Source organism: Dendropsophus ebraccatus, chromosome 6 (assembly GCF_027789765.1).
Source record: "Dendropsophus ebraccatus isolate aDenEbr1 chromosome 6, aDenEbr1.pat, whole genome shotgun sequence".
In the NCBI taxonomy this organism is placed as follows: Eukaryota; Metazoa; Chordata; class Amphibia; order Anura; family Hylidae; genus Dendropsophus; species Dendropsophus ebraccatus.
Window position 1 is genome coordinate 46,915,095 of NC_091459.1, and position 17,655 is coordinate 46,932,749.

A 17,655-nucleotide genomic window follows, 5' to 3' on the forward strand; every position below is an offset into this window, starting at 1 on the left:
CCGGATGCTTAGCCATCTTATACAGTCAGCAGAGTGCAGTGGTACCATCCCTGGCGGCGGTGGCACTTGGAGGCTCTTGACAGCCCGCTTGAGTGAACAGGAGCACGGGGAGAGTGCCGGGCACGTCTTCTCATGTCGGCGGTGCATGATTATATGACAGAATCCAGCATGGCCCTAAGGAGATGTGCATCAGTAAGGCTGAGAGGAGCTGGCAGATACACCATCATCCTTTGTGTCAGGCAGTATAAAATCTAACTTTTATTAGATATGCATTAAAAGTTAAAAATGTATGTAAGTCCATGAGACTTGGATTGAAACAGAGATACTTGTTTATCTCAATTTTTTTCTGAAGTCTGGTTTTATCCTTATATATCTGGGCTAATCTATCCCTAAGTATACCAGCCTATCAGAGGGTCAACACCCTAGATCTGTTGTGAAGTGCCGATTTCATATGTGTAGAACACTTGTTTTAATACATTTTTTACTTTTAATGCATATCTAATAAAAGTTAGATTTTATACGTGATTCTGGGAAATTAAATATAATTTACACGTATTTGGACCTTGGTTACTGCACGGCCATACGAGGTGGTGCATCTGTGATTTCTCTTTGTGTCAGGCAGCCATGGCACACAGTGATGACGTGCCTGAGGATGCAGGGCATAGAAGGATGCTTTGCGCTGCCTCAACAGGTCCTCAGGTTTTATCCAGAGAACTCGGGGGACGATTGTTGGCCGCCGCCTGTAGTTTACCCACCCCTGCTCAAGACATTCTATCTATACTCAGTTTCAATGTATACTCCTCTGTATTTGTGTGTTATCACAGGGTGAATAGAAAAGGTTGTGACTAATATCATATTTATGTATGTAAACTTGACAGGAGAATATTTCCCGCCGCTATTGGGTCCATCCATTGCTGCGGACACATGAGGACACAGGGTGTTTTCATACACTGTTTGAAGATTTAAAACGGTAATGAAAAACATTTACACAATAACCCTATGTATTGTGACCTAAAATAAGTAGCATTACTAGTGTGTCACAAATGCCTTTGTTATCCTTTGTGTATGTGTCATGATTTTCTTTGCAAGATATTTTAGGCATGAAGAATTTGTACTTTTTACATTAATCTAACGTAAAATTATTTTTTTTTCCCAATATCCTCTTATTCTTTATTGTGACAATATGCCATGGGATGTTGCTGTTCCTGCAAGACTGCCCAACATACATCATGCCAGTTGCTGGTATGCCTAACTTGTTGATGACACCATCTCTCAACAATAGAAAATTCTGTCTATATGTATTGTTACTCCCCTAAGGCAAGGAACGTAGGAGCAGTGTTTTAGTCAGTACACACACGATCCAAGCTGTGGCCATTCTTTTAAGAACAGGGACAAGCACCGCTGGCTCTCCCTCTGCTTCCACATTACAAAAGTGATTATGTCAGTATTTGAAAATTGCCAGCCTTGCCTGTCCAGACATAATGGGATTTGCATTATTAAAAAAAAAAAAACATTGACAAAGATATTTAGTTGGGTTGTGGAATTTTCCAGGAGCATTCAAAATAAGGATGTGTTCACACTACAGAATTATTACAGGTTACATATTACATGTTACATTACATTACATATGACATGGTCTGGCAAAATATGTGACATGTCAATATTTTAGCCAAAATGAGGTATACGCCGGCCCCTAGAACAGTGTCTATGGAGCTGGCTGAAAATCACCCGACATTGTGTGCAGACACACACCAGAATGATGCCTACATTTTCTGCAAGAATTTCCCAAGATTGAACCCTGATATGGCAATCCTTGTGGTGCAACGTTGAAAAAGGCAGCTTATAGAATGCTATTAATGGTGGAGGTGTTAAAAATCATCTCCGTGAGTAGGTACAGCGGGCCAATTTTTGGAAAAAAATTCTATTGTGCATTCAGTACTGTAAAACCATCCTATCAGTATCATGGACAACATGCTTTGGGTCTTTGAAGTGTGCTGTAATATGTCCTAATGTTTTGCAACTGCTGTGAAAAGAAAGGTCCTGTCCTATTATACAGTCACCAATTCAACATGGCAGTATCGTTTATTTTCCCAACATCATAACACAGCAGAAAAAAACTCAATACAACACAGGGCGATGATGCCCCTGCAGATATGGATGAAGTGTCTTACAACAGGTTAAAAAAAGCATTTTGTAGCATTTCATATGTGGCCAAAAACAAGACATTTACCTAAATTAATACAATATATTACTCATCTCTACTCTGCAGTGACAGATTCATTCTAAAATCCATGTCATTTTTTATTGTGGTTGTTCAAAATTATAGTTATCCCGAGAAATTTGTTGCTTTCTGCCGAATGTCACCTGAGCAGTTTGCTGAACTAGCCAACCTTGTGCGGCCAGACCTTACGTTCACAAATACTCGCCTGCGGCAGGCAATTTGTGTGGAGGAACGTCTATTCATCACCTTGCGGTAAGTATGTGAAGTGTTTGGTGGGGCAAAACCTGTGATATTGTGTAATTATATGGGTTCACTAATGCTCGCCTTACATATATAAGTTGGCGTCAGTTGCATTTTTTCTATAAAAACTAACCACAACTGATGTCACAACTGATGCCAAAAATGCATCAGTTGTCATCAGTTTTCCTATCTTTTTCTTTCAATAAAAACCATCAGTTTCCATCAGTTGCCATGAGTTGCCAACAGTTGTCACACTTTGCTCTCATCAGTTGTCATTTTTCCCCCCTATGTTTTTCTGTCATTTCCTATGGAATTTTAAGGTCCTCACAGCGTGATGACAATACGCTGCGAGGACCTTGACAACTGATGAGCGCAAAGTGTGACAACTGATGGTATAGTGGCAGCCCCCCAGACATCAGTGCACACTGGGGGGCTATATACTAATGGTGGGGAGCACACAGGGGGGGCTATATACAAATGGTGGAAGCTCACATGGGGGGACTATCTACTACTGGGGGAGCCATGGGGGGACTATCTACTACTGGGGGAGCCACAGGGGGCCTATATACTACTGGGGGAGCCACAGGGGGGCTATATACTACTGGAAGAGCAACAGGGGGGGCTATATACTACTGCGGGAGCAACGGGGGCTATAGGTGAGGGGGAGAGCACACAGGGGGAGATATATGTTTATTGTGCTGCTATTTGCCTCAACGCTCCATTCACTTTAGTGGATGAGGTGCCACACATCCTTGCGGGCCGCACGGGAGGACGCTGCATGCTGCGTTCTCCCGTGTGGCCTGTCTGGCGGTGCGGCGTCAATATTTACACGCCGCATGCATTGAAAGATCCCATTGAAAATAATGGGATCAGTTCAATAATGCGTTTCCCTCCGGCACTTTTCTCATGCGCCGGAGGGAAAGACCGCCGCACCGCCAGACAAATGTAAACCCGGCCTTACCCGTCATGATGTGACGTCACTTGTAGACGTTGGCAATGTTATCATTTTAAGTACAGTTACACCTCTGTTTGATGCTCTAACGGCTATAATTGCAGCAAGAATCATGGCTGGTCACAACCTTAGATTTTTATAAGAATATAACTTTATATATATAAAATAATTTTTTTTTTCTTTTTTATTCCCTTACCCTTATTTACTATTTGTCATCCAGATTTTTAGCCACAGGAGAGAGCTATGCATCCCTGCACTTTCAATTCCGGGTTGGTGTCTCTACCATCTCCGGAATTGTAAAGTGTACATGCAGCGTCATCTGGCAGAAATTGCAGCCCATGGTGATGCCTAGCCCAACTGAGGAGACTTGGCGGCATGTTGCAACAGGCTTTCAAAATGTTGCCAATTTTCCACACTGTCTAGGTGCCGTCGATGGCAAACATGTCAGGGTTCAGCAGCCACCACACTCAGGATCCCGGTATTATAATTATAAGAAATATTTCTCGGTGGTCCTGATGGCGGTGGCTGATGCAAACTGTCGTTTTGTTGCCATTGACGTTGGTGCCTATGGCAGCACTGGAGATTCTCGGGTGCTGCAGACATCACAGATTGGACAGCAAATTCTTCGAGCTGGTGTTACGCTCCCAAGAGCCGAACCACTTCCTGGCTCCACATATCCATATCCCTTTGTGATGGTATCGGATGAGGCATTTCCATTGATGCCAAACCTGTTGCGCCCATACCCTCGAAGGGACCTGGATACCAGGAAAAGGATTTTTAATTTTCGGCTCTCCAGAGCACGTAGAGTTGTGGAGTGCACCTTTGGGATCATGTGTAGTCAGTGGCGGGTCCTGAATACAGCTCTCAGAGTGGACGTTAATACTACAGATGTGGCCATTAAGGCTTGCTGTGTTCTCCATAACTATACCCGCCTTAATATGACCAATGTAGTTGTGGACAAACAGCAATCTCCACTTGAATCTGTAGTTGAGGAGCATTTTCCTCCTCCCTCCAACCTGGGGGCTGCTATTCGTGAGAGGTATGCTGACTATTTCATGTCTCCTGAAGGTGCCGTGCCCTGGCAATACTCCTGTGTGGGTGATGAGTAGTCTGGCTCCTCGAATCTAGGCAGTCAAGTAAGGAAAGATACAATCTGGGGCTGATGCAACTGGTGCAACTGGTTCCAGTTTGTCATGGCAGACAGCAATACAGACCACTTTTGAAGAAACTTATTTTCCAGGCCCTTTATGGTAAGATGTTTTTTTTTTTAAAATAATCGCTCACATAACTGTTTATGCAATATCTTAACATAAGGGTCCTACCAGGCTGGGCCTAATCTCTGCATTACACAAGCTATACTCTGCTATATCCACACCAATGTACTTGCCCTATTCCACGCGCCAATGATCCATAACTGAGGCCTGCATGTAAATCGATACCAATGTCCTAGTAGCCCTGGTATCAAGCATTTCATGACCGGGCTTATCCACCATTTTTTCATTCTCCCCAGGGCCCACGCATACCAGCAGCTATTAAGGCGCAGGAGTCTGAGCGGTCTGCCAATCAGTGGCCACGGTGGTCCCACCAAATGAAAGCCAGAGTGGTTAGAGACCTCATACAGTCCAGCTTTGAAGCTGCTGATACATGCGAGTCCCGGCAATAGAGAAGGGGTGGAGAAGATGTTCTGCCAGGGAATGTATGCTGACTCTCCATTTGTAACTCAGAGGTTGGGCACCCCAGTTACACCCTAGTGTTGCAGATTGGTTTACTCATAATTATTGCCATGCCCATAAATAAAGGAAAAGTCAATTATATAATATTTGCCAGATTGATTTATGTATTGCCCATTAGGATGTGTGCATACCTGGACTGGTCAAGTAAATAATGGTTTGGAATAGAGTTAGCCAACAGATCCAACTGCAGAAGTAGTTTCCCCAGTAATTTGATATCCATAATCTAAACTGCTTTCCATAAAACTTGGTGGAGACTAAAAATTTAACATTCATTTGTAAAAAAAACACACAGTCAAAACGCAAAAACATATCTTATGTTGACAAATATTTATTACAAAACCCACAACAGACCAGTATATTGTATTCACCATACATATATTGCAGCTCAAGAAGTTGAGAAATTTTTTTTGCTAATTGGTGTTTTCTGTTGTCTTTGTAGGATCAACAGTGGCAAGAAAGCTGCAGGGACTCCTGCCTTGAAGGCCCTACCATTGCGTCCGCCATCCTCTACATAACATCTTTATTGTTACTATGAGATATTTTTATAATAACACTTTATAAAGGCACTGCAATAAAATACAATATGCAACCTGTTAAACTTTTTGTATGTTCCTTTTATAAAATATTTAGAAAGTAAGCTACAAAACACACATAAGTACACACAACATAACTATACTGCTGTGCAGGTGAACAACACTGTAGGGCAAATATTGTGCACAAAAGCATATTCAAGGTGTGTGGTGGAGGCACAATGTAAAAGTTTAGTACGTCGTAGAATATAGAATGTCATATGGATTAATGTGCAATTACTGTATATAATTTTGAAATTGTTAGGAGTTGGGGTTTGACCAAAAAAAAAAAGTTTTTCAGTCACAACACTACCAGTATCTGATAGTGTCATTAGCATGTAACAGTAAATTGCACATGGTAGTCAAACAAGTTTGTTCTATAAAGTCAAACGTGTCCCTAATCATCATTGCAGGACATGCTATAATATGCTGCAAGTTAGTAAAGAGATAAGATTACCATAAAACTAGTCCACCCTTAAAATAATGCTTAATCAGCACAGTATTAAACATACATATGCATGAAAATCTCTCAAAGCAGCAAATAACATGTCCAACAATGGTGTAAGGTGACACAATTATAGCCATTAACATTCTGTGTGCAAGTTACCTAACACGGATGGTACAAGTACACATACAGAAGCGGGTAGCTACATCAGCTGCCATTGTGAATATTCAGCCACGCACACTTTGCATTGAATAAATGGTGGTGTCAAAAAAGCAATCCAACCATACAGCTTGATGTGCTTGTGTCATACAGCATGTGTCGCCATACAGTTGACCAACAGTTGTTGTGCTAACCAGAAATGAACAATGGTGAAAGTAATGTGTGATGGGCAATGTAAATAAGATGCATCACAAGGGAGCAAAGTACAAGACACATGTTGAGGAAGACCAATTTTTGAATATAACACAAAAACTTTCTGTGAACTGACTTAGGCAAAATTATTAACACAAGATTGTTGAAAATAACCAAAAAGTAGTGCAACTTGTCACAGTGCTGGTAATGTTGGCCAATACAGACACAGACTGTTCAGGCACATATTAATCACTTTGTAATGCAGCCAAAGACATACTGAATATTAGAAATAACCTGAGGAACAAGCATCTGAGAAAACTGATGCATCATTGTAACATGCTAACGTAGCATAACATAAAACTGTATATTAACATAACTAAAAGTTAGCAAAGACCCACAACAACCACACAATCACATTAATTCAAAGGGTCAAATGTTTGTGGGGAAACATAAGATGAGTTATGCTGAGTGAGACTTTGTGTGTCATAAAGCTGACTTAGCTGAGATGTTAAAGACAAGACAAGAAAGTTATCCCAGGCGACGGCAGAGGAGAGGAGGTCAGAAGCTCCATGAGAAGTGCTAGCATCTTGGATGTGGCTGCTGGTGGCCCGTTCCAAAGATTGTGTCATGTGTGTGCCACCCATGCGTGTGCTACGTGGCCCAATATAGGAGGTTTCTGTGTTAGAGCGGTAGGTATCCCTTTCACCAATATTTGCATTGCTGTATTTCTCGAAGAGATTTCTCATGGTGAATAATATTTCGGCATTTTTTGGAATTGGAGATGGGTTTCCAAATAAGGTTAGCAATTCAAAAATTGGTGGAATTGATAACCACTGGCGTGACTCTGGTAGCTGCCGTATTTGCTCTGCAATAGAGCCAACCAACCTGTCCCAGTGGTCTTCTTTTTCTACACGGGTTATCATATTTAGGGCCTCTTTCTCCATTACGGTTGGCATTACACTACCTGAGTGTGTTTTAGTTTGAAAGTGTGCACGGGCTTTGCGGCGAGGGCCCCCAGATGATGTGGATGGGTGGCCATCACCTTGGCTACAGGGAGCAGCCTGGGACACACTCACATCCTGGGATGTGTCAATTTCATCTTCAGATGCAGATGACGGCAGTGGGTTGCTGTCTTCACATACTGATTCTTGGGTTGGTATATTGCCATCGGTTCTGTAACAAAGAAAAAAGGAATAAAAATTTAATTGATTCATACTGACTTATTAATGCAGCCAAAATAACAGTCAAATATAATAATGTACAAAAATGCATACATACATTATTAAATGTATGTAATTTAGTAACTAGTAATACTTGGTCAGGCGGTGAGGATATTGCAGGGACAAGGTCACTTAACTCCACCACTCGGGCCAAGAGTCTGGTAATCAACATCAGTATAATCCCATTTCCCATTAGCATTATTGTGTACTACCACTTTTGTTTAACATCCCCAACACCACCAACATCAGAAGGTAACACCACACATACACGATAAAGGCTAATTTTTTGCTGAGATAAATGCAATGTTTTTAGAAATATTGTAAAAAGTGACTCATGATCACTTGGAGAAAGCAAATACAGAGATTCTATCTTGCAAACCACAGTGACTATTTTCAATAAAGTAGATGGACTCTGATTGGTAGGTAAGTGCACCAGAGGCATTCTACGTGTACATCAAAATTTAAAACACAATGTCATAGGACCCTTTCAGCCAAACAAGCCTGTTGTCACATAAATTTGTGCACATGGTCTTTGTTTTTTATTTTTTGTTTGTATATAAAAAAAATATACTTACTGCCTGAGTTCCCGGCCAATATTTAAGAACTGTAGAAGGTCAGAATAGGGTGACTTTCGCTTGGGTGGGGATGATCCACTTTTTCCTAAATCGTTCAAACTTTTGCGAAACTGGTTACGTACAGAGCGCCAACAATTTCTGACATCCTTGCCTAGAAAAAAAAAACAGAGTAAAAAAAATAAACACTCACCTTTGTTCAAAAAAGGGTGCAACGTCCAAATACTCTTTCTGGGGCTATCCACAAATATAAACATGGAGTGCTAATTGCAGCTAGATGTTCATTTATCCAATACTGAGCTAGTTACCAGTGTGACCACATAATTGGGCCACAGCACAAGTGTAAATCACTAACCGATCTGCTTTTTCAGCTTTGTAGTCAATGTGTCCCATTCCGGATATAAGGTCAGGATGATCTGCTTCCAAATTTCATTTTTGGCATGTCGGTCACTGTACTTTTTACTGTTGACATCCCATATTGGAGGGTGCTGCTCCACCTTGAATAAATATGACATGTCATCCACACAATATTTTCACTGTTGATTTTGTAAATAAAATCTACTATACTGTATACTGTACACCAGGGGTGTTAAACTCATGCCTCTGCAGCTGTTGGCAAACTACAACTCCCATCATGGCTGGACAGCCAAAACTAAAGGTTTACCTGTCCACCCAGGATTGCAATAGGAGCTTGGGAACAGCTGGAGGGTCATAATATTGAGACCCCAGTCCTACAGAATATAAATGTAAACTTAGTGGTGGTAAACAAATGTATACCAACATTATTAGCAAAACAACAGCAGCGCCACAGGAACAAAGACAGTGCGCCGAATGCACGCAGGCCGCCACTTTCTGTCATGTAGTAATGTACATATCCAGGGGCATAGCTAATGGCTGATGGGCCCAGGTGGCAAATTTAAATTAGGGCCCCCCACCCACCTTACAGTAACTCTAAGTTGACGGCAAGTAATGTGGAACTGTGTCCCCTCATGTACTGTACTGCTGTCCCCTATTATTAATTGACTGTACTGTGTCATTCTATAATTGTTTTCCAACCTTTGACTCAACAGCTGTTTCTCTCCATGTGTCCCCCTGTATATAGCAGACCAGTATTCCTCCCTGTGTCCCCCTGTATATAGCAGACCAGTAATCCTCCATGTCCCCTTGTACATAGCAGAACAGGTTCCCTCCATGTCCCCCTGTATATAGCAGATCAGTATGCCTCAATGTGCCCTCTGTATATAGCATATCAGTATCTCTCCGTGTGGCCCCTCTCCATGTCCCCCTGTATATAGGAGACCAGTATCCCTCCGTGTGTGTGTGTGTGTGTGTGTAGTGGTATTTTTCCATATCCCCCCACTTACCCCAGTGATGCTGCACTCCCCTCCTCCATTGTATAAGTAGGATCCTGCAGGGCTGAGGCTCCTCCCCCTGCTCGGATCCCCATACCCCTCAGCTCTGCAGGATCCAGCATACACCACTGAGGAGAGGAGGATGGCAGCGTCCCTGCAGTCAGCACTTCACCTCTGAGGAACTTGAGTGGATCCGCGCTGCTGCAATCCTCATCTCCTCATCACTGTGAGCAGCTCCTGCAGGGTGGAGGCCCCTCCCCCAGACTAGGTCACGACCCCATACTCACTGATGCTTTCCTTTCCTGCTGCACAGCGTTGTGACCTGACCTGGGAGAGGGGCCTCCACCCTGCAGGAGCCGTTCACAGTGATGAGGAGATGAGGATTGCAGCAGCGCGATCCTCTCCGTTGAAGCGCCGCCTGCAGGGAGGAGGCAGGAGGAGAGGACGCTGGTACTTGCTGTCATCTGACTAGGTAAGAGATCCAGTCAGATGACAGCAAGTGCCATCAGTTATGTGTGTGGGCTGGGGGCCCACAGGAGGAATTGGCGACGGGCCCCCCTAGCGTATTGGCACGGTTGCCATGGCGACTGTTGCGACCCCAATAAGTAATCTACTCTGCAGATGGCGGCCTGTGGCTGACAGTCTATGCACATAGCCTGTCAGCCGTCGCCCCTCATCCACACTGTACTTCGCAGCCCGGCCACAGACAACATGTAAATAAATTACATTACTAATTAAAAACCACAGCATAATAAAATTTTAAAATAATATAAAAAATACAAAAAACAACTTATATATACGACATCCATACACACATACAAATACATAGAGGGGATGTGGCCGGAAATTGGATAGATACATCGATACAGAGGGAGAGAAACAGACCAAGCTGCAGTACATACATGAAATTATAAGCAAAACATGCTGGAAGACCACATTGCAGCCCGCCGAAATTACCTCACAATACACAGAGATTATATAATATCCCACAAAGTACACATAGGCCACCAATACTCACCAACCCAATCAAGCGGGTGACATTTATCCCCATCCTGCTGTATGAGGCCATAGTAAGAGAATCCAATAGGGCCGGCGCTTCTCCTTCAGCTAACGACCACCTTGCTCTGCGACTTCCGCCTGTCTGTGTGGCTGGCCGGAAATGACGTCCTTGTTGTGTTCTTTATTAGCAGCATCCAATACGCTGTTAAAAATGCACCAAAAGTGTCGCCTAATAAAAATACGCAACCAAACCGCTGCGAATATCGTTGTTCATTTACTTTAATTGTGCTCGATTTCGCAGCGTATTTCTTTGTGGAAAATACGGAGCGGCCCATTCGCTTCTAATCCGGTAGGTGTGAAGTCACCCTTAAGCTGAATCTACTTCACAGTGAGTACTTGACTTACTTTCTCTCTTGAACATATACAGATGCCTCCGCTCTTGAAGTCCTACAGGCCACTGCCAGTGCTTCACCCCCGGCCCGGTAACCATGAATAGAACGGTGCGGTATGCGGGAACCAGGTCGCGGTTCAAAAAAAATTACCGCGGCATCAGCTTCCCCGTGTCGGGGCCATTCGATTCATGTGTGATTTTAAAGAGAGTGTACCTGATGGTACATCCTCTTTAATGTCTCTTTTGTCCAATATCTTAAGATTAAGAAGACCTGCAAGGCAGAAACATACTTTCAAGAATGATTAGGAGTATTGCAGGATAGATTTCTACATAAAGGCTATTCTAAAAAGATACTTTCAACAGCCTTTAAAAAAAAATGAAAATGAAATGAATCAAATGAAAGGAGGAATAACTACTTCCCAATATCGATGCTAGACAACAGTGAGGAATGCTTACCCGGTTTAAATTGCGTTAACTGCAAGCATATTCATAAGGGCAAGGTATACATCCCACTCCAGACCAATCATATAAGATCACCAAATATCTAAACTCTAATTTTGAGTGGATCACTTATGTGCCATGGTGCCCTTGCCAGCTCCTATACATAGGAGGAACTACCTACGATTGTCAAAACCCAATTGAACCAACATAGGTACACAATCTGAAAGAAGAGACTTGACCTACTGGTGCCAAAACATTTTGCAGAAGCTAGACACACAGAAAGTGATTTGAAAGTCATGCTTGTTGGGCAGATCCCATCCTTATCTCAAGATTGCGATAGGCAAGCTACTGTATGCTTAAGAAGCGAGAACTGGAGTGGATTTTTAAATGAAAAACTCTAAAACCTCACGGTTTCAATGTTGAATTTAAAATTTTGTCTCTTTATTGTAATTTTAGTGAAAGCTGACCGATTCCGCTCTGATATGTCTTATTAGCCTGACAACCACAGTATATGTGAATACACTGTTTTACTTATAACTAGTATTTCTTTTTCTTTACTTCACAGTTTTTATGATAATCAAGCAAATTCTTTTGGAACAACAGAAGGGCCACCACCAAAATTGTTAATCAGATTTATATTTTCCATGTATGCCTAAATGTGGGAGAAACCTTATAATTTGCTCTCTTAATGTGACATGATCTATTTAATATCTTTGTTCTATTTAAAGATAACACGGTGGTGCAGTGTGACTATGCACAGACGTACTGTCTAGTAGCCTCCATGGTAATGAGCTTTGGTTCTCCGGTTGGAAATTATGGGACCATTACATTGGACCACATTTATAGGAAGGCTACCACACATTCATGTCTGGATTGGATGTTTGTTACACCCCTAGAACAAAACTGTACAAATATCTTTTTCTTTATACTGTAGTTATGCTTCAGCATGATTATCTAGCCTTACAGTTTGAGCTACCTTAATCCTTCCACATAGATTTGCTAACTTAGGGTATGTGCACACTATGGAATCCAGGCGGATAACCCATCTCACTCCCAATCAGCATGGGCAGAGATGTAAGCGGGCACGGGCGGCGGAATCCGCGGCAGGTTATCCGCCCGGGTTCCATAGTGTGCACAAACTGTACCATTACATCACAACGTCTGTTTCATTCTATTGGTCCACACTAATTGAGACAGATTCATGTGGCTCACCATGCGATCAAAGAATGCATCTTAGCGCATGCGTGTCTGTTCCACCTTAGCAATGTATATGGCATTTCTTCCCACATTGCACATTTAACAGTTGTTTTCTAAGTTTGATAGCATCTGGTGAGTAATGCTCAGCTGTTCCTTATGAACATAAATGATGTTATGAATTTCATACACTTTATTTGCAGTTGGATATATACAGAATACATTATATTGAGATTTGTATTGTACAATGCACACCACAATTGGGAGATACAATTATGTTTTTATGTAATATTAACTGTACTTTAAGTATGAAAGACTGCTTTGTATTCTCTTGCTTGAGAAAAGTTTCTATTGAAAGGGTGCACACTCCTGTTGATGGACTGAATAAACCTACACGTTACTTTGCCACTTATCTTGGGGTTTACCTTTTATAATAGTGGCTATAAATAATAATGGCCGTCCTTAACAAACAACGGTCTTTTTTTGTCTAAAAAAAAAAAAAGAAATTGTGGGAATATATCCTCAAGCTGCTCATAGCATCCAAGTAGTTTAGTCTTTGAATCAACAAGTAATGTTGCGATTTTTTTAGCTATACACATTTCAAAGGTAAGTTCTACAATTTATGAGTTCATTTTCTAAGGTTGTTTGGCACTGCAAAAAAAAAGTCTGTCCCCAATTTTGCCCTAGAACACCTTGGAAGAACTTTAATGCAAGAAAAGCCATATTCTGTGAGTATCTAGTAGCAGGTACATTTAAATGTGCTTGTTGAAATAATTCATATCAGCCTGGTATCTCTTGGCAATAAAGGTAATCTACATGACATCTTTTAACGAAAAAGCTAGGGCCTTGAGCACATTTCAGAGACTGAAAAGAAAGAGGCATCAAAGAGTGAGTTTCAGAGGATTTAATATCTCACAGTAGTTATCTATTCATCAGCTTAGTTCCATTTAGGTGAATGGAGCTGGATTGTAATACCACACACAGCTAAAAGACAGGTGTGGAGCTGTTTTTATAAGAAAGAAACTGTTTTAACCCAATATTATCCACCATCCCTGCACTAGCTGTCGTTCTTATGTTCAGCTGATCTTTCTAATGGTAAATAAGGTTTACATGTTAATTAGGGGGGTATATAATTTTTTTACTTTTTTAAAGGATCTTCAGCTTTGAAAATTATCTTTTTGTTCTGTTATTTAGTTAGAAATAACTAGAATACTTTTCAGACCTGTGAGCATCAACCAATGGCTTACAAATGAAAAAATGTTTTCAAATAGAGACTGGACACAGCCTCAAACTAGATTTCAAACAAAGATTATTATAAACAAGTACAGTGAAGAGAATGTGAAATCTTTGTGGGAGTACAATCCAAAATGAACTACATAAAATATGATAGTACCTAAGGGTCATGGATAATTAAAGTTCCAACAAAGAGTAAAAAATCCACAACTTATTTAAAATTAGGAGCTCTCTCTATATTTGTATATGTATTTATTACTGACAAAACAGACTGAACAGAGCAGAGCAGCACAGCCTGGAGGAGGGGAGTCTGAGGTACAGATTGCTTGTTTTCTCCCTTAACCTGGGCATATTTATCTAAAAAAAAAAAAAAAGACAACCCCTAAGTTCTGTCACAAACCAACGATGACAAACAATGATGGTATGTGAGACATACAATCTGTATTTTTGCTGCAAAGTCAGCATAAAATATTGATAATCACAAAAACACATAGAAAACAAAACATCTGTTTACATCTGTTAAGGAAATCATGTGCAATAGTGTTTTCTATTGTATGACAATGCCATTCCTAATAAACAAAAAAGCTGTGTCTGATGCTCATTCTGGCATGCCACTGATGTAGCCCAGTTTGCTATAAGCTTCACATGGTGTTCCTTCACACCGCAGGGAATTCAGGAAAAATAAATCTATATTTAGATGTGTAGAGGAAAAGCAACTAAGCGTAAGGCAGCTTCAGTACAGAGATGACTGTCACACAGTGCTACCCACAAAGAAATACTACACTGTGCACACAAATAGGGCAGTGACCATTTGTAGGGGACAGCAGGTCAACTGTATCAACAAGACAAAGTGACTTATTAGAAGCTATTCAAGGCCAAGGCTGTGAAATGATGTATATACCATATAATAAGTTCACTAGTAATAGAATAAAGTTCCAAAGGCCTGATACAACTGCTTCGCCACTTGATTGTACTTTGTAAAAGGTTAAAACGTAACATATACACCAGTTATCAACAATTTGTCATATCTATGAACAATAACAAATTTGCAGATCACATTAAAATGAAAGGGATTTAAATACATTTTACCCACGTCGTCAAAAACGGTGGTCCACATTTTTCTGTATGATTCTGATACAAAGAGGCTTGTAGGAATACCCCAGAGAATATTGGTCAATTTCTTGCTGATAAATATCTGAGAAGACTGGCTTTAACTGGTCACTGACCAATTATACATCATTCAATGGTATTTGTGAGCAATAGCCAAAGTACAATTTACTAACATCAAAAATGTTGCTGGCTTTATTTAAAAAAAAATTTGTAAATGTTTCAACCACTAGGGGTCTCCGTTTCACTGAAATTGTTATTCACTGCTAGTTGTTAGGTTAAATCCGCCTCTAGTAAAAAATACATTAAGACCAATCACAGGATGTGTGGGGGGCATTATCATAGTGTAATGTACAGAGACACTCTGCCTCCTATCTTATGGATCTACAGATTTTTTTTAATGTTATACTGATATGGATGCACCCCAAAAGTGCTGTCATACTGACTGTTCCAAATTACAAGTTATAAAGTTTATAGTGCGCAGAGTAACCAAACTAAACTCCCTATTACACGGGCCGTTGTTGAGGAGCAAGTGAGCACCTTGCTGTCAGGTCAGCGATTGCTTGCTCCTTGTTCCCTGCTATTACACCAAGCGATTATCGGACGTAACAGCTGATAATCGGCTGAGTAGAGACGATAATTGGTTAAGGTGGATATCCTTTACTCAAAGATGGCAGCCAGTATATAAATCCCGGGAGCGTGTTCTTTTAGTAAGGTGTGGGTCAGTACTTCATTGGTGGAGCCTTATGGTCTTTTTTACATGGAACGATTGATCAGTCGTTTTTGCACGATAACGATTGAATTTGAACGATAATCATACGTGTAAATGCAGCGAACGATCAAACGACGAGCGAGAAATTGTTCATTTTGATCTTTCAACATAATCTCAAATTATCGTTGGTCGTTCGCAAAAAATACGCAGATCGTTCTGTGTAAACAGTCTTTCAACGATTTCACCTGTGTGTGAGATAGGCTTAAGCGATCGTAAAACGATCGCATAACGATTTTTCCGTACGATGTATCGTTCCGTCTAAACGCTGATCGTTATAAAAAAAAAATCGTTCGATCGGGCGAATTATCGCTCCGTGTAAAAGTACCATTAGTGTTGACTTAAGCCTTAAGGAATGCAAACATCGCTACTTATTTGAAAGGTCAGCGCCTTATTTTAATGGCTTCACTAAAAATACAAAATATGACATCCTAAACAGTACAAGAAACCACTGAACTTGCTTTATCGGGCTCCAGAGAAAAAAAAACACAGAACAGTACATATTACGGTAACGTTGTCTCAGCGGTCGGCTTTCCCAGTATTTGGACTGGGCTCTATGTCCACTTTTGCCTTTGTTCCCTACCTATTTCAAGAACACTAATGACTTTCTCCATGTCTCTTGGCTACGGGCTACTTGCTGGCGTCCATGGATGTGGAGAGCCTCTACACCCGCATCCCTCACGATGCTGGTGTGGAGGCTCTTGACCACATCCTCGTTCATGTAGGTCAGACTGATGCTTACAGGTAATTTATGATTTAAGGTGCATTGCTTTTTGTTCTCAATAACAACTGTTTCACTTATGAGGGGGAATTGTACCGTCAGGAGACCGGCCATGGGCACGTCGGTCTGCTGTAAGTATGCCAATCTTTTCCTCTCTTGGTTAGAGCAACAACTCATTTTTTTCTGTCCACAATCCATTCATTAGACACAATATTTTTATTGTTTGGACTATCTCCCCCGACATGTTTCAGCAGTTTGTGGCTTATCTCAACAACAATAATACTGTCAATATGTTATTCACACACCATTTTGGAGGCCAATCATTAGAATTTCTAGACGTTAAGGTTAATATAGTAAACAATAACATACAAACATCAGTGTTTCACAAGGACTTAGCTTCTAATGCCTTATTACTTTTTTCCAGCTCTCATCCCTCTACAGTGAAAAATTCCAACCCATACAGTAAGATGATTAGACTAGCGTATGAATAATACTGAGGAGTTATTCCAGCAGCAAGCCAAAGATCTCACTAAACACCTATTGCCTAGAGGTTATCCCTCTGTAGACTGTAGAGAACGCATACAAAAGAGCCACAAACACAAGTCACGACTCCCTTCGTAGACCTAATAACAAAAATAATATTAACAAGAAATTCACATATAGTGAGAAAAGATTTACTTTTGCTCTACAAAATTCCCCTATGAACAACATTATCAGAGACATTGTCAACAGACATTGGTTCCTATTAGAACAGGACGAAGACCTGAGAGATGTAGCCACACAGGCCTCTGTTCACATTCAAAAAGAATTCCACAATAGGAGATGTGCTAACCACTAATAATACCCGATAAACTGGTTCTTGTCTCACTAGATCGTTGCCACTCGGCAACAAGCGTTGTGGCCAATGCCATTATTGCCCCCAATTACTGAATATTTCATATATTCTGGGAGGAGTGGAATGATACTGTGTTCTTGCCACCGATACTATGTCCTTAAAACAAAACAAGGGTTCGTTTTAAAGAGCACCTATAATGTGTTTCACCGAAAATAAGACGCCCCTACTAATCTACCCTATAGTGTGAAGTAACCCCCCCCCCCCCCCCCGAAAATAGGGCAGCCCCCTAAAAGTAAGGCCGACTGCCAGA

General features: G+C 41.1%; 2 protein-coding genes across 2 annotated transcripts; one reads left to right on the plus strand and one right to left on the minus strand.

Moving 5' to 3' along the window:
• Positions 1–2,357: 2,357 nt before the first annotated feature.
• Positions 2,358–5,661, plus strand: LOC138795199 (uncharacterized). Its single transcript, XM_069974195.1, has 3 exons — positions 2,358–2,473; positions 3,634–4,452; positions 5,586–5,661. Exons 1-3 carry the CDS (start codon positions 2,358–2,360, stop codon positions 5,659–5,661), a joined length of 1,011 nt encoding a protein of 336 aa, XP_069830296.1.
• On the minus strand, positions 5,535–16,624 carry LOC138795200 (uncharacterized). The gene is made up of 5 exons (XM_069974196.1): positions 16,424–16,624; positions 11,260–11,316; positions 8,659–8,800; positions 8,307–8,457; positions 5,535–7,684 (listed from the first exon to the last, which is right to left on the minus strand). The coding sequence occupies exons 1-5, from the start codon at positions 16,622–16,624 to the stop codon at positions 6,928–6,930; spliced, it is 1,308 nt and encodes a 435-aa protein (XP_069830297.1). The 3' UTR covers positions 5,535–6,927.
• Between the last annotated feature and the right edge of the window lie 1,031 nt (positions 16,625–17,655).